At 38.3% G+C, this 21,600-nt stretch overlaps 1 protein-coding gene across 2 annotated transcripts in view; it reads right to left on the reverse strand.

Annotated features, from left to right (window-relative positions):
* KIF4A (kinesin family member 4A) overlaps positions 1-21,600 on the reverse strand; it is a 128,972-nt gene that overhangs the window by 58,970 nt on the left and 48,402 nt on the right. For both annotated transcript variants that reach the window (XM_070365760.1, XM_005900836.3), the window contains exons 8-10: positions 17,413-17,529; positions 16,606-16,781; positions 10,049-10,110 (exon numbers count right to left, since the gene is read on the reverse strand). In XM_070365760.1, coding sequence (XP_070221861.1) covers positions 10,049-10,110; positions 16,606-16,781; positions 17,413-17,529 — 355 coding nt within the window. The remainder of the gene's footprint in view (positions 1-10,048; positions 10,111-16,605; positions 16,782-17,412; positions 17,530-21,600) is intronic.

The following is a 21,600-nucleotide window of genomic DNA, read 5'->3' on the forward strand; positions in this document are numbered from 1 at the left end:
AGGAGGTAGAAGTGAAACTCGTCATGGTCAAACTTTAAGCTCATCAACATAAGTGACTTACTGATCTGCTGTACAGTTTAGGGAAATAGCATTTAGGAACCAAAATGTTTAAATGATGATCTGTGGTCACTAAGAACACATTTCACAACTTTCCATAAATAAGTGCTCCCTTCTAAATGTTTGCCTTGCTTCAAACTGATGACCCACAGCCTCCTGTTCATTTGTCTATTAATTTTTAATGGCTTAGTGTGGGTGGTGGCAACAATAGCATTCATTTCAAATAGTGAAAGGAAGGGACAGAAATAGTTTAAAAGATAAGAATGTTTGGAATTTATGCAGATAATTTGCTATATCAGTTCCAGAATAATGAAGCAGATCAATAAAAAACAGTTTTGATTTGCTTTTTTTTTTTTTAACACACTGGGATTAATTGTTTAAAAGACTGGAAAATAGGACTGGCAAAAAACGATCAGAAGAAATATGAAGATTCGATTTGAAGGAATGGCAGGGGGAAATGAATAGTTGCAAGGATATAATACAGAGAAAAAAAGGACAGGGAACAGCTGTTCTTAATCTCAAGAAAGGACAGAAAAAGAGTTTAGGAACAGATGCCCTCTCACCCAGTTTAAGACTTCCATAAAAAAAAAAAAAAAGACTTCCATGAATTCTTATAGAAGATCTTAGCATGTTCTTTATCAAAAAGTTAATAGCAAGGCCACACTATAGGGTCTCATATTATACTCTTGAGAATTTATTAGAACTCTTATGAAGGAATGTTCAATTAAAATGTGGATTATAAAAATAAACTATGGGTAAATTTAGTGTTATTTTAGATTGTTCTGGTTTCTTTATTGTTACTAAACTGAAAACTTCCATGTATCATTCATGCAAGTTGACAAGCTCCAAAGTAATGATACTTTTTACTCAACAGTTTCTTTCCCTCTAAAAATTTCCAAGGTTTCTCCAAATGGAGAAAATACAATGGAAACCAAAGTTTCCTCTTTTCAGATGCTATTTAACTGCCAATGCTACAAGGAATTCAAGTTAGTTGAGTATGTGCAAATTGACAAACAGGCTCAGAAAATCTATACAAAAGCTTCAATGACACACATTCAAAAAGAAGAGTATATAACCTAAAGGAAAAAGCAAAAAAAATTCATGTATATAAACTAAATTTTGTTAAAAAGCCTTAAGAAACGTCTCTAAAAATATAAGTGTACATTTTTGAGGAAAGAAGCAGCATCTTTATTTCTCTGAAAGACATTGAACAATTGATTTAAATTGATTCTTTCAACTATATCTTAAAATCTGTTACTTTTTTAGCTGAAATTATATCCTATAGGTTATTCTAGGTAGTCAGAAGTCTGAAATGGTTTTGGTTAGTCTTGTCTTACATGAAACAAGTCTATACTAAATTGAAAGGAAAGGAAGATAGGTCAGCTGCTTCTAAACTGGCTATACTAGAATGAATGTTTAGCAGACCCTTTAAAGGATCCAAGCTTTCTTCAGTTTTTTTATCCAACATTCTTAAAATAGGAAACCAAGATTAAATGATCCAAAGAGGGAGGAATTCAAAGAGAAAGGCAGTCATTTCTGGGTGATAAAATTATGGTAATTTTAAGATTTATTCTTCATACTTTTCTAAATGTCCTACAAGAAGCAATGTATCACTTTTATAATCACAAAAAAATGATTGAGTTATTGAAAAATAAGGATATTAAAATAAAATAGGTTCACACCAAACTCCAAATGGAAAAATGAAATGTACAAAATAAAAGCAATGTAAGTACTAGAAGAAAACATGGGTGAATTCCTCTTTAATCTTGGCATAGGGAAAGGCTTTCTAACGATGAATTGAAATTCAGAAACATGAGAACATAAAAACAATGTACCCACTTTGGAAAACGGTTTCGCAGTTTCTTTAAAAATTAAACATATGACCACAAAATTTCACTTGTACCTTCTCAATAAAAAACATATATCCATACAAAAACTTGCAATTGAATGTTCATGGCAGCATAATTGCTAATAGCCCCAAAGTTGAAACAACCCAAAAGTTCATCAACTGGGAAACTGATAGACAAAATGTGGTATATCCAGACAACCAAATACTATTTAACGGTGAAAAGGTATGAAGTACTGATAATCTCAGAAATATTATAGGTCAAAAAATCAGACAAAAAGTTCACATACAGCAAGATTCCACATATATAAAACGTCCATAATAGGCAAATCTTGTAGAAAGCAGATTAGTGATTGCCTGGGTTTGGGAGTGGGAACGGGAGTGACTACAACTGGGCACAAAGGATCTTTTTGGAGTGATAGAAATGTTCCAAAATTGGATTGTGGTGATAGTTGCACAGCTCTGTAAATTTACTAAAACCCACTGAATTGGGACTTCCCTGGTGGTGCAGTAGATAAGAACGTGCCTGCCAATGCAGGGGACATGGGTTCAATCCCTGGTCTAGGAAGATTCCACATGCTGCAGAGCATCTAAGTCTGTGCGCTGCAACTACTGAGCCTGAGTGCTGCAACTACTGAAACCCCTGAGCCTAGAGCCTGTGCTCCACGACGAGAAGCCATGGCAATGAGGAGCCCTCACACCACAACAAAGAACAGCCCCAGCTCACCGCAACTAGAGAAAAACGCCTGTGCAAAGCAATGAAGACCAATTGCAGCCAATAAATAAATAAATAAACAAAACTGGAAAAAAAAAATCGAATCGTATACTTAAAGTGAATGGATTTAATGGTACATAAATTATATCTCAATAAATCTAGAGGTTAAAAAAATCCAGAGGTAATAAAAAATGACTCATAAACGTTTTACTACATAAAAATTTATTTTTTTTGCATGATTCAAAAAAACCACAAACAAGGTACAAAACAAATTAGGAGAAAATATTTGTGACACAAACTACAGACCAAAGACTAATATCACTAATATACAAAGAACTATTGAAAATACTTCTTAGGGTGGTTATCATAATAAAACATTAGGGTGGTTATCATAAAAAAAAAAAAAAAAAGAAAATACCACGTACTGGCAAGGATGTGGAGAAATCAACATTTGTGCACTTCTGGAGGAATGTAAAATAGTGTAGCCATTATGGAAAAGGGTATGGCAATTTAATTAAAAAATAAAAAATAGAATAAATATATGATCCAGCTATTCCACTTCTGGGCATATACCCAAAAAACTGAAAGCAGAGTTATTTGCATACCCATGTTCATAGAAACATTATTCACAATACCCAAGAGGTAGAAGCAACCCATGTCCATTGACACATGAAGGGATATACAACATGTGGTATATACATACAATGGAATACTATTCAGCCTTTAAGCGGAACAAAATTCTGGGACTTCCTTGGTGGTCCAGTAGGTAGGAATCCACCTTGTAGACTTCCCTGGTGGTGGAGTGGAGAAGAATCCTCCTGCCAATGCAGGAGATATGGCTTTGATCCTCAGTCTGGGAAGATTACAAAAGAATGGGAAAGACTAGAGGTCTCTTCAAGAAAATTAGAGACACCAAGGGAACATTTCATGCAAAGATGGGCATAATAAAGGACAGAAATGGTGTGGACCTAATAGAAACAGAAGATATTAAGAACAGGTGGCAAGAATATACAGAAGAACTATACAAAAAAGATCTTCATGACCCAGGTAACCATGATGGTGTGATCACTAACCTAGAGCCAGACATCCTGCAATGCAAAGTCAAGGGGGCCTTAGGAAGCAACACTATGAACAAAGCTAGTGGAGGTCATGGAATTCCAGTTGAGCTCTTTCAAATCCTAAAAGATGATGCTATAAAGTGCTGCACTCAATATGCCAGAAAATTTGGAAAACTCAGCAGTGACCACAGGACTGGAAAAGATCAGTTTTTATTCCAATCCCAAAGAAAGGCAATGCCAAAGACTGTTCCAACTACTGCACAACTGCACTCATCTCACACACTAGCAAAGTCATGCTCAAAATTCTCCAAGTCAGGCTTCAACAGTACGTGAACAAAGAACTTCCAGATGTTCTAGCTGGATTTAGAAAAGGCAGAGGAACCAGAGATCAAATTGCCAACATCTGTTGGATCACAGAAAAAGCAAGAGAGTTCCAGAAAAACATCTGCTTCTGCTTTATTGACTACACCAAAGCCTTTGACTGTGTGGATCACAACAAACTGTGGAAAATTCTGAAAGAGATGGGAATACCAGACCACCTGACCTGCCTCCTGAGAAATCTGGATACACGTCAAGAAGCAACAGTTAGAATCGGACATGGAACAACATACTGTTTCCAAATTGGGAAAGGAATACATCAAGGCTGTATGTACTGCTTATTTAACTGCATCATTTCTCATGATGCAGAGTACATCATGAGAAATGCTGGGCTGGATGAAGCACAAGCTGGAATCAAGATTGCTAGGAGAAATATCAAGAACCTCAGATATGCAGATGACACCACCCTTATGGAGAAAGCGAAGAAATAAAGAGCCTCTTGATGAAAGGGAAAGAGGAAAATGAAAAAGTTGGCTTGAAACTCAATATTCAAAAAATGAAGATCATGGCATCTAGTCCCATCACTTCATTGGCAAACAGATGGGGAAACAATGAAAACAGTGACAGACTTTAGTTTTTTGGGCTCCAAAATCACTGGAGATGGTGACTACAGCCATGAAATTAAAAGACGCATGCTCCTTGGAGGAAAAGCTAAGACCAGCCTAGAGAGCATATTGAAAAGCAGAGACATTACTTTGCTGACAAAGGTCTGTATAGTCAAAGCTATGGTTTTTTCCAATAGTCATGTATGGATCTGAGAGTTGGACTTTAAAGAAAGCTGAGCACCAAAGAATTGATGCTTTTGAACTGTGGTGTTGGAGAAGACTCTTCAGAGTCCCTTGGACTGCAAGGAGATCCAACCAGTCCATTCTAAAGGAAATCAGTCCTGAATATTCATTGGAAGGACTGATGCTGAAGCTGAAGCTCCAATACTTTAGCCACCTGATGTGAAGAACTGACCCATTGGAAAAGACCCTGATGCTGGAAAAGATTGAAGGTGGGAGGAGAAGGGGACAACAGAGGTGAGATGGTTGGATGGCATTACCTACTCGATGGACATGAGTTTGAGCAAGCTCCGGGAGTTGGTGATTGACAGGGAAGTCTGGCGTGCTGCAGTCCATGGGGTTGCAGAGTCAGACACAACTAAGCAACTGAACTGAACTGAATTGGGAAGATTCTACATGCTAGGGAGCAACTGAGCCCATGTGCTACAACTACCGAGCCCTTGTGCTGTAACTACTGAAGCCCACATGCCTAAAGCCTGTGCTCCACAAGAAGAGAAGCCACCACAATGAGAAGCCTGTGCCCCTGCAATGAAGAGTAGCTTCTCCCCGCTTGCCTCAACTAGAGAAAGCCCATGCACAGTAACAAAGATCCAGCACAGCCAACATAATAATAATAAAATAAAAAGAATCTGCCTTGCAATGCACTGGTCTTACGTTGAGATCTTTAATCCATTTTGAGTTTATTTTTGTGTATGATGTTAGAAAGTGGTCCAGTTTCATTCTTTTTACAAGTGGTTGACCAGATTTCCCAGCACCTCCAAAAAGACATACAGATGGCTAACAAACACATGAAAAGATGCTCAACATCACTCATTATCAGAGAAATGCAAATCAAAACCACTATGAGGTACCATTTCACACCAGTCAGAATGAATCCAAAAGTCTACAAATAATAAATGCTGGAGAGGGTGTGGATAAAACTAGAAAGCTGTAGTACATATACACAATGGAGTATGTATTACTCAGCCATTAAAAAGAATACATTTGAATCAGTTCTAATGAGGTGGATGGAACTGAGCCTATTATACAGAGTGAAGTAAGCCAGAAGGAAAAACATAAATACAGTATACTAACATATATATGGAATTTAGAAGATGAAAATGGTTAAATTTTTATGCATATTTAATCACATTTTTCGAAGAAGGCAATGGCAACCCACTCCAGTACTCTTGCCTGGGAAATCCCATGGACAGAGGAGCCTGGTAGGCTACAGTCTATGGGGTTGTGAAGAGTTGGACACTGAGAGACTTCACTTTCACGTTTCACTTTCATGCACTGGAGGAGGAAATGGCAACCCACTCCAGTGTTCTTGCCTGGAGAATCCCAGGGACGGGAACCTGGTGGGCTGCTGTCTATGGGGTCGCACAGAGTCGAACATGACTGAAGTGACTTAGCAGCAGCAATCACATTTTTTAAAAAAAGGACCAACGGATCAAAAAACCTAATTAAAAAATGGGACACATGAACAGACAGTTTGCCAGAAAAAGAGATAAAAGTGGCCCTGAAACATTTGGGGAAAAAACCTAAAATCCATTCATGATTAAAGAAATGCAAATTAAAACAACACTGAGATAGAATTTCTCTTGTATCAGATTAGCAAAAATTGAAAATATATGACAACACATTCTATTGGCGAGGCTGTGGGGAAAAAAGCACTCTTAAACACTGCTGTTGGGAATACAAATGGGTATAATCCTGGAAGGGAATTAGGCAATATCTAACAAAACTACACATGCACTTACCTTTTGCCCCAGCAATCCCATTCTTAGAAACCTACTCTGAAGAAAACTAACAATATGAAAATATATGCAGGGACTTCCCTGGTGGTTCAATGGCTAAGATTCCACACTCTCAATGTAGGCAGTCTGAGTTCTATCCCTGGTCAGGGAACTAGATCCCACATGCCACAGCTAAGAGTTCACATGCCACAACTAAGGATCCCCCGTGCTGTAACTAAGACTCAGTGCAGCTAATAAGGAAAGAAAGAAAAAGGAAGAAAATATACACATAAAAGGTTATTCATGTTGATATATGGCAAAACCAATACAATAAAGTTAAAAATAAAATAAAATTTAAAAAAAATTAAAAAAAGATGAATAAATAAAATTATGATATATATTCAGCAATAAAAAAATAAAATAAAAGGTTATTCACTGTAGCATGTCTGTAATTGCAAAATATTGAAAACAACCTAAATGCCCATACACAGGAGAGAAGGTGAATTACTATGTATGGCACATATACACAATAAGAGTACCACGGAGCTGTACAAAAAAGAATGAGGAAGACTTCTATGAACTGATAAATGACTTTTAGAAAATACTGAAAAAAGCAAAGCCACAAAGTATATTTATAGTATACTACCATTCATATGAGAAAGAGGATATGAAATAATACGCAAGTAACTGCTCATCTGTACAAAAGAAATATAGGAAGAAACTAAAGAGACTGATTAAATACAGGGGTTAGGAGAATGTGGTGGCAAAGAAGTGGAAATAAGGGTGGAATGGGGACAGGATAGCAGGGACAAACAGGAACACTTCTCTGAGTATACATATTTTTTTCTTAAAAAAAAAACAAAAAACATTGTGGTAAAAAGCATAGCATAAAATTTACCATCTTAACCATTTTTTTTTCATCTTAACCATTTTTAAGTGTACAGTTCATAGTGTTAGTATATTCACAGTGTTGTGCAATGACTCTCCATAAGCTTTCATCTTGTAAAACTGAAACTCTATACCCATTCAAAAGCAACTCTCCATCCCTGGTCTATTCTTTTAGTTTCTGTCACTGCTTTTACTCATAGAATGCTCTTTACCTTCACCTATATGCACAGAGAACTTTGCCTATATTTTTTTCTAGTTCTCTTGTAGGTTTTTTCTTTTTTTATATTGTGGTAAAAAAACATATGGGCTTCCCAGGTGGCTCAGTGGGTAAAGAACCTGCCTATAATGTAAGAGACATTGGAGATACAGGTTTGATTCCTGGGTCAGGAATATCCCCTGGAGGAGGGCACGGCAACCCACTCCAGTATTCTCGCCTGGAGAATCCCATGGACAGAGGAGCCTGGTGGGCTACAGTCTGTAGGTCACAAAAAGTCAGACACAACTGAAGTGACTGAGCACAGCACAATACAGCAAAAAACATATAAAACTTATCACCTTAACTGCTTTTAAGTGTACAATTGAGTAGCATTAAGTATATTTATATTGCTGTAGAAACAGATCTCTAGAAATTTTTCGTCTTGTAAAACTCAAATTATATACCCATCAAATAATAACTCCCCTTTTGGCCCTCCCCTAGCCCTTGGTAACCACCATGCTACTCTTCATTTCTGTGAATTTAACTACTTTAAATTCCTTATATAAGTGGAATCATACAGTATTTGTCTTTTTGTGACTTGACTGTTTCACTTACATAATGTCCTAAAGTTTCATTCATGTTGTAACATGTGACAGGATTTCCTTCCTTTTAAAGGCTGAATGATATTGGGACAGATCGAGGGCAGGAGAAGGAAGGAACAGAGGATGAGATGCTTGGATAGCACAGCGACTCAATGGACATGAGTTTGAGCAAATTCTGGGAGATAGTGAAGGACAGAGAAACCTGGTGTGCTGCAGTTCATGAGGTCACAGAGTCAGATATGACTGAGAGACTGAATGATAACAACAACATTTTGTTGTATGTATATATTGTTGCTTAGTTGCTAAGTCATGTCCGATTCTTTTGTGACTCCATGGACTGCAGCCCATCAGCCTCTTCTGTCCTTGGGATCTATTATGAATAGGTGGGTAAGCAAATATCTCTTTGAGACCTTGTTTACAGTTCTTTAAGATATATACCCAGAAGTGGGATTGCTGGATCATATGGTAGTTCTATTTTTAATTTTTTGAGCTACCTCCATACTGCTTTCCATAGCAGTTATATCATTTTACAATCCATTCAACAATGTACAAACGTTGTAACTTCTCCACATTCTCCTTGCATCCCTTCCAACATTTGTTATTTTCTGTTTTTTTTTTTTAATAGTAGCCATCCTGACAAGGTATATGGTGATATCTAATTGCAATTTTGATTTGCATTTCTCTGCTCTGAGTATATATTTTTGTAAAACCTTGACTCTTAGACCATCAATAATGCTTCACATACTCTTTATATACCCAAAATATAAACAATTAAAACCAACCAAGCAAGATGTAGGGGGGATCCACAATGGAATACAAACAGTAACTCTGGGAAACAGTATCTTGCCTGGATACTTTAAAGTCTAAAGACAAAAAGAACTGTACATATATGCTGTAATCTAGTCACTAAACGTGTTTCTCACGGGGGTATGGGCTAGCAATTCCAAAATTATGTTATGTGTCTACTAGAACTGAACTAGTAAGTAAACAAAATGCAGATAATGAGAGCTGGTTTTTCACGGCTGGAGAAAGAAGTTATAAATAAAGAGTGGGAAGATTAAAATAAACCCTGTAATGTTAGACTGGAATCAGAGGTATCAGTCTAAAATCATGGTTTTTAACATATATTCAATTAGATAGATATAAAAATATAGATATATGTGTGGGTTACTGTACATACAGATATTTCCTAGCTCTACTCACTGAGAGGGCCTAGAAGTAGTGATATCCCAGTAACAATGAGCACACCTAATGCCCAGATGTTTCTAAATACCATTTTCCAACTAAAAGAAAAAACAGGGCTCCTTGGACACATGATTGATTCCAGAGCTGAGGTAGGGAAAATACAACATCTTGTGGAAATGCTTAAAAACTTGACGGTGTGTTAAAGAATATAAGAGCTACTCTGAAGGTGTTCCTAGTAGATAAGAAACAAAAAATAAAACAAGATATAAAACAAATGATGATAGTATTGGGTGTTAATGCATAGAATAAAATAAATACCCATGGGTCTATATGGCTATAAATACATAATCAGATAAATAAGTGGTAGGAAGAGAAAAACAGCTCTTTCTCATCGTAGGATTCCAATTAATACATTTCTGAGGCCAGAACCCATGCTTTTTCCATTTTATCAGGTTGTCTCAAAGCTAACTAGCTAAGTCCTAAATAGACAGCAAGTTTGTTAAGATCCCTACCTTGACACCAAGTGCTATCAGAAACTTTAGAATATCAGGGGGGAAACAATTATAAGGAGAAAAAGACTCTGTTAGAATATACATTTAAAATTAGTCTACGGCTCTTACTTTATAGATCCAGGCAGGGTACCTCCATGGGCTTGTAGCAACAAAACCTGTAGCTGCTGGACCTGGAAAAAGCAAAGAAAAATAGTCAGCTAGTTATCAATCAAAACTACTTATCCCTACTCAGCAAAATTATCATGATTAGCAGTAGGGTAATTTTACTTGATGCTTTTGAACTGTGGTGTTGGAGAAGACTTTTGAGAGTCCCTTGGACTGCAAGGAGATCCTACCAGTCCATCTTAAAGGAGATCCGTCCTGAGCGTTCATTGGAAGGACTGATGTTGAAGCTGAAACTCCAATACTTTGGCCACCTGATGTGAAGAACTGACTCATTGGTAAAGACCCTGATGCTGGGAAAGACTGAAGGCGGGAGGAGAAGGGGATGACAGAGAATGAGATGACATCATCGATTCAATGGACATGAGTTTGGGTAAACTCTGGAAGTTGGTGATGGACAGGGAGGCCTGGCGTGCTGCAGTCCATGGGGTCGCAAAGAGTCAGACACGACTGAGCTGAACTGAATTGTACTTGATGCCTATGACATCTAAGGCGTATCTTAAGTATTACAGAAAGCAACACGGTTGATGATTCAATGATAAAAAGACAATCAGCATTACATGAATAACTAGTACTTAGAAGATGTCATCTCTTTTACCTAAGCATCTTCATGAGTTTTTATTGAGCCTCTATTCTGTTTTTTTTTTTTTAAATCAGACTTAGCACTGAGCTAGGCAATGTGGGGGGGCACAAAATAAACTCTTGTGGTTTATTATCTAGTTTACAATCTAGTTGATGAAGACAAGACTAAGGCCTGAAAAAGTAGGAAATAACACAAGACAGAAGATCCTAAGTCATCAAGTATACTTAAGTACTTTAGGGTTCTGAGAAGAAGCAAATTAATAAAATCCCACAATAGTCTAAAGGAGGCTTTGTGGGGATGGATCTTAAACCAGAGTGCACCTGTAATCATTGTCTCCATTCCCTCTTATGATAAAAGAGGAGCTGTTTTGCTTGAGTTTTGGATCCCAACTCTTCTTGCCTTCTGATAAATCTTACTCTACTTGTTATCTCCTCTCTCTTCTATATATGTGACTTCTCTCTTTTTACAGTATCCTTCCTATTAAGATTAAAACATGTTCAAGTCTCTACCATCTTAAAAGCACCTCCCCCAATCCCACTTCCTATCACTTTTTGCTTGATTTCTGTCCTTCATAAAGTTTAAGAGAATAGTCTACACCCACTGCCTCCATTTCCTTTGCTCTTCTCTCACTTGCTCTTTAACTTATTCTAATCTGATTTGTGCCCACAACATTCCACTGAAATAACTTTGGATAATGTCACCAATGATCTGCATGTCACTATATCCCATGGGCATTTTTTAGTCTTCATTTTATTTGACTGTTTGGTAGCATTTGAGTTACCAGACACCACACTTTTCTGCTTTTCCTTCTATTTTTCAAGCTGATCTTCTAGTCAATTTCTTAGTTCATCTTTGCTCCAATTGTCCTTTAGGTGATAAAGTTCCTCAAAGCTCTCTGCCTATAGTTTCAATTACGATTTATTAATAAAAACTGGTGACTCCCAAATTTATCTCAAACACAGATCTTTCTGAATTTAGAATTTTTAAAATGCAATAACTCTAGTATTTTACATTTACTATCACATCATTATTTCCAAAGCATGACTACACATGTGATTTCATTTGATCCACACAGATTTCTCTGGGCTTTCCTGGTGGCTCAGCAGTAAAGAATCAGCCTGCAATGCAGAAGCCATGGGTTCAGTCCCTGGGTTGGGAAGATCCACTGAAGAAGGAAATGGCAACCCATTCCAGTATTTTGCCTGGAGAATCCTATGGACAGAGGAGCCCGGTGGGCTACAGTCCATAGGGTTGCAAAGAGTCGGACATGACTTAGTAACTAAACAACAACAACAACACAGATTTCTAAAGCATTTACAGGGAACAAGGTTGTTTGATAGGGGGAAACTGATATTTTACTTCCATTTTATGAACAGGAGCCTTCAGGCAGAAAGCTTAGGGACGATTTGCTGGCCATCAGTGAAGGAACTGCTGGTAGGGGAGTGCTGTTCCCTCCAATCCAGCTCTCTCTCCCTTGCAACCTGCAAGTAAGGCTTACATCCAATTGCAGGGAGAAGAACTTTCTTGTTCCTTGAAAAGCCATTACCACTCCATTGGGGAGAGATAGTGGGAAAAGTCAAGGGCTGGCTATCAGGTGACCTGGTTCCTGTCAGCCTGCCCTGAACCACCATATTCATTTCTTAGACCCTAGTGTCTTAAAATGGGGATAAAGATACCTGCTGTGTTCATTGGCATATTATGATGATAAAATTAAATAATGAATATAAAAGGGTTTTTCTGAACCATGTCAAGGTGAGACAGGAAATCTGAAACAAAGGGAGCTTCTTTAAGGCCTGAGTCTAGCCCTTGGAGCCAGACACCATGGAAGATGATTTAGACATAATGTCTCATTTAGTCTTCAAATCAGACCTGAGGGGACTGAGTATTACTATTGGGAAATATTAACATTATTAATAAATAATACTGGGAACTGAGTATTACTATTATTGAAAGTGTTAGTCGCTCAGTCATGTCTGACTATTTATGACCCCGTGAACTGTAGCCCACCAGGCTCCTCTGTCCATGTGATTTCCCAGGCAAGAATACTGGAGAGGTTGCCATTTCCTTCTCCAGGGGATCTTATCAACTTTTTTGAATTTAGAACCTTTATACTGAACTATCTACTTAATATTTCCACTTAGTTGTCTGCTATCCCAAACCTGGTTTTTCTCTAGTGTATTCTGGTTCAGTGAATATGCAGTTTCACATGCCAGAAAGCTGGGTGTCATACCTTCACCCCCTTATCTAACCCACTTGTCACTTCTTTCTATCACCACCACCACCCCAAGTCCAAGCCACCATTTTTCTTTCTCTTGGACCATTGTAGTAACTTCTTAAGTAGTCTCCATGAGTATATTTTTGCTCCACCATAATCTATTTGTGTACAGCAGCCATACCGTCTTTCAAAAGTGTAAATTATTAATGCTGCCACCTAGCTTAAAATAATTTTTAACATAGTACGTGAGGCTTCGATCAGGCCTCTGTTTCTTTTCCAGTCTCAGACTGGATTACCCATTCCTTGCTCTCTCCACTCTAGCCACAATGGCATTCTGAGGTCTTCAAATGCACTATACTCCTTCCTAACTCAAGACCTTTGCAGACATGCTATATGTCTGGCACTGTTCTAAGTGCTTTATATGTATTAACTCATTTAACCCTCATAAAAACTCTATGAAGCCGATACTATTACTATTATTAGTTCTGTTTTATAGATAGGGAAACTGAGGCACAGAGAACTTGCCCAGGGTACATAGCTAGTGAGATATAGAGCCAGGATTTGAACCCGGGCAGCTTGGCTGCACTGTCAATACCCTTTCCCATTATACTTTGATACACACACTATTGTGCTTTGCAGGTGGCTCAGTGGTAAAGAAGCCACCTGTTAAGCAGCAGATGCTGATTCAATCCCTGGGACAGAAAGATCCCCTGGAGAAGGAAATGGCAACCACTCCAGTATTCTTGCCAGGGAAATCCCATAGAAGAAGGAATCTGGTGGGCTACACCCCAGGGGTCACAGAGAGTTGGACACAACTTAGTGACTAAACAACAACATGTATTTCTTCTCTCTGGAATCTTCTTTCTTTTCTGCATAGATGATTCCTACTTCGTCTTTCAGATCTCAGCTCAAACGTAGTTACCTCAGGGAAGCCTTCTTCTCAGAGCAGATATTTAACAGAAGATCCTGCTCATACTTTCACAGTGCCCTATAGTACACTATTCCAGTTTATAATACATTGCTATGATCGTGTGCTTAATGTTTGTTTGTCTCTCCCATTAGGAGAGTTCCATGAAAGCAGAGAAACTATCTTCTTTGCTCAACAATATATTCCAGCACAGTACCTGGCACATAATAGTGTTCAGTAAATATTTATTGTTGAAATGGATGAACAAATAAATGACCAGGAAGAAAAGCATTTCTGGCAATAGGAGTACACATGAAAGCAAACAAAGAAGCAGCACTGAATAAGGTACTTTACAATTAAAGTGATTTTGTAAACAGGTAAATTACTTATATTTTCTATAATGAACCTTAGGAAGGAAATAAAGGACAATAAAAGGAGAAAAGACAACAGATTAAATGAGTTGTAATTATTATCACTGAGGAGGAAGCTAGAGATGGAGTGAGCACTAGACTGTTGAGAAACACTAGATTCCCACTGGGAAGAGTACTATACCAAGAAAAGCTGACACCCTTGCCAAGGGGGTCAATCTCGCTACCTGCTATTCTGCCAGTGCTATTGAGCTGTTGCACAGTCATACTGATATCACCACAAATTCACGTTCCTAGTCAGCTACTTCTTCCATTTCCAAGACTTTAAGCCTTTTGAGCTCTCTTCAATCCCTCTATGCTATCATCTGCTTGATTGCTCTTAGAAGATGACCTTGTCTCCCACTTCTCTGAGAAGAAAATGGTCATCAGGCTGATATCGCTCAATTTCCCTTCTTGGTTATCTAAGTTAGTGTCACTGTATCCTTCCTATTCTAACCTCTTTTCTTCTAGTCTTATGGGCAGGTATCCCCTCTACTGTCTAAGGTGAAGCCCTCTTTATTTGTGCAGAGGATCTCAACTAAAAGAAAACACCTTATCAACTCATTCCTATTCTCAGTCTCTCCAAGTCTATCCCAACCAGTCTCTGGTTCTTTCATATGTTGAAGTCTCTTCCATATTTCAAAAGAAAAAAGAAAAAAACACAGATTTATATCCCTTGACCCTTGACTACCAGCTACTGTCTTTTTTTATCTTGCCTTCTTGAAAGAAGAGCCTACCAACTTCCTCCACTTCCTTGTCTAGCATTCACTGTCCACCCCATAGCAATCTGTTCCCATCATTCCCCTGACCCTCTTCTCACTGCAGTCATCAATAGATTTCTTGGTGATTAAAAAAAAAAAAATCAATGGACCTTTTTAACCCTTATCTTTACACTTCTTTATAAATTTATACTTTTGATAGCCCTCCTTGAAACTTTCTTCCCTTGTCTTCCATGAACCACTGATTTTCTTCCTACCTGTTTGCTCTTTCTTCATCTCCCTTGTTGTCGGCTCTCCTTTTCCCCTTCCTTAAATACTGCTGTTACCCCTGAGTTCTATCTAGCCTTTGTCTCTCTTCTTTGCCATTTGCTCACTCAGCGGATATTGAGTAAGTGCCTTTACATGCCAGACACTTGTCGATTTCATCTACTTTGTAACATCAGGTACCATCTAAATTCTCACTTTTGTCGCTTAGTCATGTCTGACTCTTTGCGACTCCATGGACTACAGCATGCTAGGCTTCCCTGTCCATCACCAATTCCCGGAGCTTGCACAAACTCATGTCCATGGAGTCAGTGATGCCATCCAACCATCTCATCCTCTGTCATCTCCTTCTCCTCCTGCCTTCAATCTTTCCCAGCATCAGGGTCTTTTCCAATGAGTCAGTTTTTCACATCACGTGGCCAAAGTATTAGAGCTTCAGCTTCAGCATCAGACCTTCCAATGAATATTCAAGGCTGATTTCCTTTAGGATGGACTGGTTGGATCTCCTTGCAGTCCAAGGGGCACTCAAGAGTCTTCTCCAACACCACAGTTCAAAAGCATCAGTTCTTTGATACTCAGCTTTCTTTAAGGTCTGACTCTTACATCTATACATGAGTACTAGAAAAATCATAGCTTTGACTAGATGGACTTTTGTTGGCAAAGTAATGTTTCTGCTTTTTAATATGTTGTCTAGGTTTGTCATAGCTAAATGCTGATGATATACAAATCTGTATCTTCAGACCTCTCTACATAAACCTGCATACCCAGCCATGTTTGAATAACTCTACTTAGATGTCCCTCAAGAGCTTCAAACTCAAAATGCCCAAAACTGAATTTCATCATTTCCATTTCCCTGCCTGACCCCTATTTTCCTCCTAAATTCCCTGACTCAATGATTGTTACTACCATTTATTCAGTTGTCCAAGCAAAAAACCTGGGGATCAACTTTGATTTTCCCTACCTACCCTTTCACATCAAATCTGTAGCCACATTTGTAAGCTCTATACATTCTACCTCCTTGGGTTTTTGTTGTTGCTGTTGTTTCTATCAATAATTTGTCCCCCTTTCTTTATTGCTTCTGTCTTTAGTTCAGGCCATAGTGTTTACTTGAGTTATTATAATTCTTTAACCAGTCATATAAGGACCTTTGGGATCTGACTCCTGCACCTCTCTTGCCCCATCTCTCACTGCTCACTTCTTTATCAGTGAAATATCCAGTGCCACCCTCTACTCTTAAATATGACCAAAAAACATGTTCATAGGAGTTACTTTAACATGTCTTCATACTAACAGAATGCTTAACCAACATCTCTAAAGTCCTGGTGGAGAAAAAGCTGAGAAATAGGAGCTCTATCATTCCACTCACATACTTGTAATTTTCCCCATCAAATGTTAAGTCCCTTCTAACCTGTTGCTTCAGATGATTAAGTTCAGCTGTCTGGGGATCAATATTAACAACAGGTTTGTTCTTGATTTTTCTTGCTCTGTCAGCATAACGAAGAGTGTTTAATGTTTCCTCTAGATTGGAGTCAGCAGGACTCACACAGGCTATCATAAGAGTGTGGCTATTACCTCCTAGAGAATCTGAAAAAGAATAATGGAAGGAAGTGAAATCCAACAAGTAGGACGCAAGCAAAGCTGTCCATTGGGTTGGAGACTTCAATCTCAGAGCTGTAAGAAAATAATTCTTAAGTATCTACAAATTTCCTATTACATCAATATAAAAACATCAAGAATTTCTGTTGTGTAAAATGATATAGTTTAGCATGCTATTGCATGTGTCCTCCTTAAGTGAGACTGTGACGCCAGCAGTTAATCAGGTTAAAACAACAGGGGCCTGGGCCAAGTAAGTTAGGAGCCACTGTTAGGATTAAACATTCTTTGGATGCTTCCTCTAGGTAGATTTTAACTCTTTAGGGAATTCTGCTTGTCAGCATTAATAAATACAGTAAGCAAGCTCATTTCCAGATACAAAGTGCTAAGTACAGTTGACACTCTACAGATTTTTTTGGCTCTCAAATCCATATATGAAGACATTTTTCCATTACCTTAGAAGCCTGCTTGCCAACAGGTCTCTCTCCAGTTTATCAATTGGACAGCTCTGTATGTAATAGTCCAAAAATCTGGCTTTTTATTAATATCTGTCCTATCTTTGCATTCTCATCACTATCATTCTAAGTTACTCTCTTATTTCTTAGAGGCACTTTGGGCTTACCTTGAAGCAGTCGAGTCAACTTGGAATCTCTGTAGGGCACAAAGCCACACTTTTTGTCATCTCCAAGAGCACTGATTACATTTCCCAAACATAGGAGGCCTCGGTTAATATTAATACCTAATAGTAGGAAAGAAAATTTAAATTGCTTGGTAACATCTAACATATACCTATCCTGAGAAAGAGAAAAGAATAAAGACCCCATAGAATTATTAAGTTAGCAATCTTAAGGAAACCTCTTAATCCTGTTCACTTTTCCGAGTGTCTTTTTTTTCCCCAAACAGAAAGCTCTATATAAAAGAAAAACATTATTTAAAAATCTTTAGTGTTCTTATCAAATATTCTTATGCTCTTTGAGAAACACACCATATATTCCCTAGGTGGTATGGGTAGAAATGGGAATAAACATAATGCTGGTAGAAGCTGGTGATGTCCACTCTGATATTTTAGCTTCTTTCCATCTCTTCCTCTTTCAAACAGTTGGTCTTCCAATTAAGTAAAGTTCAAAGGGCAAAGGTGAAAGCACAATTAAGTCAGTTGGCACTTCTTGCCCTTTTCCAAGGAAACAAAGCAGACAGACAGATAACAGATCACCATGACAACAACCACTTGTATAGTTATTTACTTTTTATACTTTCCTCTTGTTGCTTCAAATAGAGTAAACATTCTTTTCCACTTCTTAAATTCAAAGGTTTACTTTTTAAACATTGTAATAATCTCTGAGGTCCCTTGAAAGCCCTTATGGTTATGTTTATCTTGGAAAGTCTATATAGTATAATGATTAAAATCATGGAAAGTCTATATAGCATAATGGTTAAATGCATGGGCAATGGTGGCTAGGTTCTAATCCTGGCTTTCTCACTGACTAGTTATGCAATTTTAGGTAAGTTCTACAGAAGGGGCAAATCTACCCACTTCATAGGTTGTGGTGGGGAGTTAATAAGATACCTTACACAAAACAAAGTTATATGATATATAAATGGCATGATGATTGTTAGTGCTATTCTACTTTATTTATTCAGCCACTGGACTCCCTTATAGGTCTATAAGATCCATATAACAACTATATCTATAAGATCCTTAACTCCAAAATTCCTTTCTGACTGCATCCTACTACCATCCTTCCGTTTCTTTCATGGATGCTGTTCTTCACCCTTATTGTGGCTACAAATTTACTGACACTCTTTTTTTCTCTTTTTCGCTGCACCACATGGCACAAAGGATCTTAGTTCCCCGACCAAGGATCGAACCTGCACCTGCTGAAGTAGAAGCGTGGAGTCTTAACCACTGGACCAGCAGGGAAATACCAACTGACTCTTTCTAATACCCTTGGTAGATAATCTTTCCTGGGCCTTAAACTACCTATTCTGAACCCTGCAGTCATTTCAGTTATACTTTCCCAAGCACTCATTAAACCCACGACCTTCTGCCATTCCCACCATGTCAATTCCCAGGCCTAGGTTAAATCAGCTGTGTGTGTGTGCACGTGCACGTGCGTTTCTCTCTACACTGCAATGCTGAAGAAAGTTACATAATCAAATGGACTGGATTCATCCATTATAAAACATGCTATCTGACCGTGGCTGAACCCTTGGTCAATTGACCATCTTCTCTTCTTCATTCTTCCTTCACCATGGCAGCTATTCTAAACACTCATCATTTCCAAGACTGGAAATCTACCTTCACTCTATTAGTATATGATTTCAACAAATACATTATGGTGATCAATTCTTCACAAGGGCTCCCTAATTTCCCCTCTCCTCACTTCACAGTCTTTCCTTTGCTGTTACAGATTCCTCTGTTCTTCTCCTTGTTTCAGGAGGAAATAACTACCTTTATTTACCCTTTAGCCTTTGCCAGTGTTTCTATTCCCTTAATTTTCCCAGGGACCCTGGATCGTTCAATCTTCCACCTTCCTCTTAGATCTTCAATTTATTTTCCCTTTACAAATTCCTTCTTTTCAGTTTATTTACATGCTCAAATATCCCAATATATAAGGCTGAGTGCCAAAGAATTGATGCCTTCAAACTGTGGTGCTGGAGAAGACTTGAGAGCCTCTTGGACAGCAAGGAGATCAAACCAGTCAATCCTAAAGGAATTCAATTCCTAAAGGAAATCAATGCTGAATACACTGGAAGGACTGATGCTGAAGCTCCAATATTTTGGCCACTTGACGTGAAGAGCCAACTCATTGGAAAAGACCCTCATGCTAGGAAAGATTGAAGGCAAGAGGAGAAGGGGATGACAGAGGATGAGATGGTTGGATGGCATCACTGGCTCGATGGACATGAGTTTGAGCAAACTCCAGGAGAAGGTGAAGGACAAGGAAGCTCGGCATGCTGCAGTCCATGGGGTCACAGAGTCAGACATGACTGAGCAACTGAATGATGATGACGAAGACAAAAAAAGTTCCATCAAGCAAACATCTCTTTCTTTTCCTTCTACTGCCATTTTCCAGGGCCATTTATCCCATCCAGGATGTGAAGGAGATCCTGCTGAGATTAATCAAACCTTACCATTGCCTGTACTAATCCTCATATTAGTTCAGTTCTTTCTCTTCTTATACCTTTTAGCCAAACAGAACATTGTGCCATCTTATTGGCCCATATCCCATCTGGGATGTGAAAGAAAGACTGCTGAGGTGTTTCAAACCTATTAAGCAAAATGTCCATCTATTACTTCACAGGAACAACAACAAAAGCCCAGATAAGCCCTGAGAAGAAATTATGGGTACTGTGATCTAAGCAAGAAGCACAGACTTAAGAATAAAAAGGCTGAATTTTTTATTCAAATGAGAGTTTGGGTTTTGGAATAGAAAGGAGCAAGGGAAATGAATGTCTCTCTGGAAAGAAATCATCACAAAAGAGTATTTGATTTCCTGTTGTTGAGAGAGAAATTATTGACATGGATGGAGAATATATATCATAAAGACTGGGAAGAACATGTCTGAAGAGACTTAAAAGTTCTGATCAAGGATGGCTATGGAGAAAAATGCCTGGATAAAGTTGTAAGACCAAAAGTTCCTCTTCTCTCTAAAAGACTGAGAATGGATCAAGCGAGAAAAGGATCAAGAATACTACTCAATAGCTTCAGGTGTTCGTTCACTAGGGCAACAAATAAATAACTGAGATTTTAACTTTAAAAGGGGACTAGAACTTCACAAGTATAATGAACACGTTATAATAGATTTTACAACTAGATTAAAAGGGTATATTTGTCACAGGAGAGAAAAACAAGGTAGGAGAGAAAGGAGGCAGCTCTATATGAAGCAGCTCTCAACTAGGGACAATTTTGCTTCTGTAGGACTTTTGACATCTGACAAAATGTGGTCCACTGGAGAAGGCAATGGCAAACCACTTCAGTATTCTTGCCTTGAGAACCCCATGGACATTATGAAAAGGCAAAATATAGGACACTGAAAGATAACTTCCCAGGTCGGTAGGTGCCCAATATGCTACTGGAGATCAGTGGAGAAATAACTCCAGAAAGAATGAAGGGATGGAGCCAAAGCAAAAACAACACCCAGCTGTGGATGTTACTGGTGATGGAAGTAAAGCCCAATGCTGCAAAGAGCAATATTGCATAGGAACCTGGAATGTTAGGTCCATGAATCAAGGCAAATCAGAAGTGGTCAAACAGGAGATGGCAAAAGTGAATGAACATCGACATTTTAGAAATCAGTGAACTACAATGGACTGGAATGGGCAAATTTACCTCAGATGACCATTATATCTACTACTGTGGGCAAGAATCCCTTAGAAGAAATGGAGTAGCCCTCATAGTTAACAAAAGAGTCCGAAATGCAGCAGTTGGGTGCAATCTCAAAAACAACAGAATGATCTCTGTTCGTTTCCAAGGCAAACCACTCAATATCACAGCAATCCAAGTCTATGCCCCAATGAGTAATGCTGAAGAAGCTAAAGTTGAACAGTTTTATGAAGATCTACAAGATCTTCTAGAACTAACAAAAAAGATGTCCTTTTCATTATAGGGGACTGGAATGCAAAAGTAGGAAGTCAAGAGATAACTGGAGTAACAGGCAAAATTGGCCTTGGAGTACAAAATGAAGCAGGGCAAAGGCTAACAGAATTTTGCCAAGAGAACGCACTGTTCATAGCAAACACCCTCTTCCAACAACACAAGAAAAGACTCTACACATGGACATCACCAGATGATCAATACTGAAATCAG

This window comes from Bos mutus, chromosome X (genome assembly GCF_027580195.1).
Source record: "Bos mutus isolate GX-2022 chromosome X, NWIPB_WYAK_1.1, whole genome shotgun sequence".
Classification (NCBI taxonomy): Eukaryota; Metazoa; Chordata; class Mammalia; order Artiodactyla; family Bovidae; genus Bos; species Bos mutus.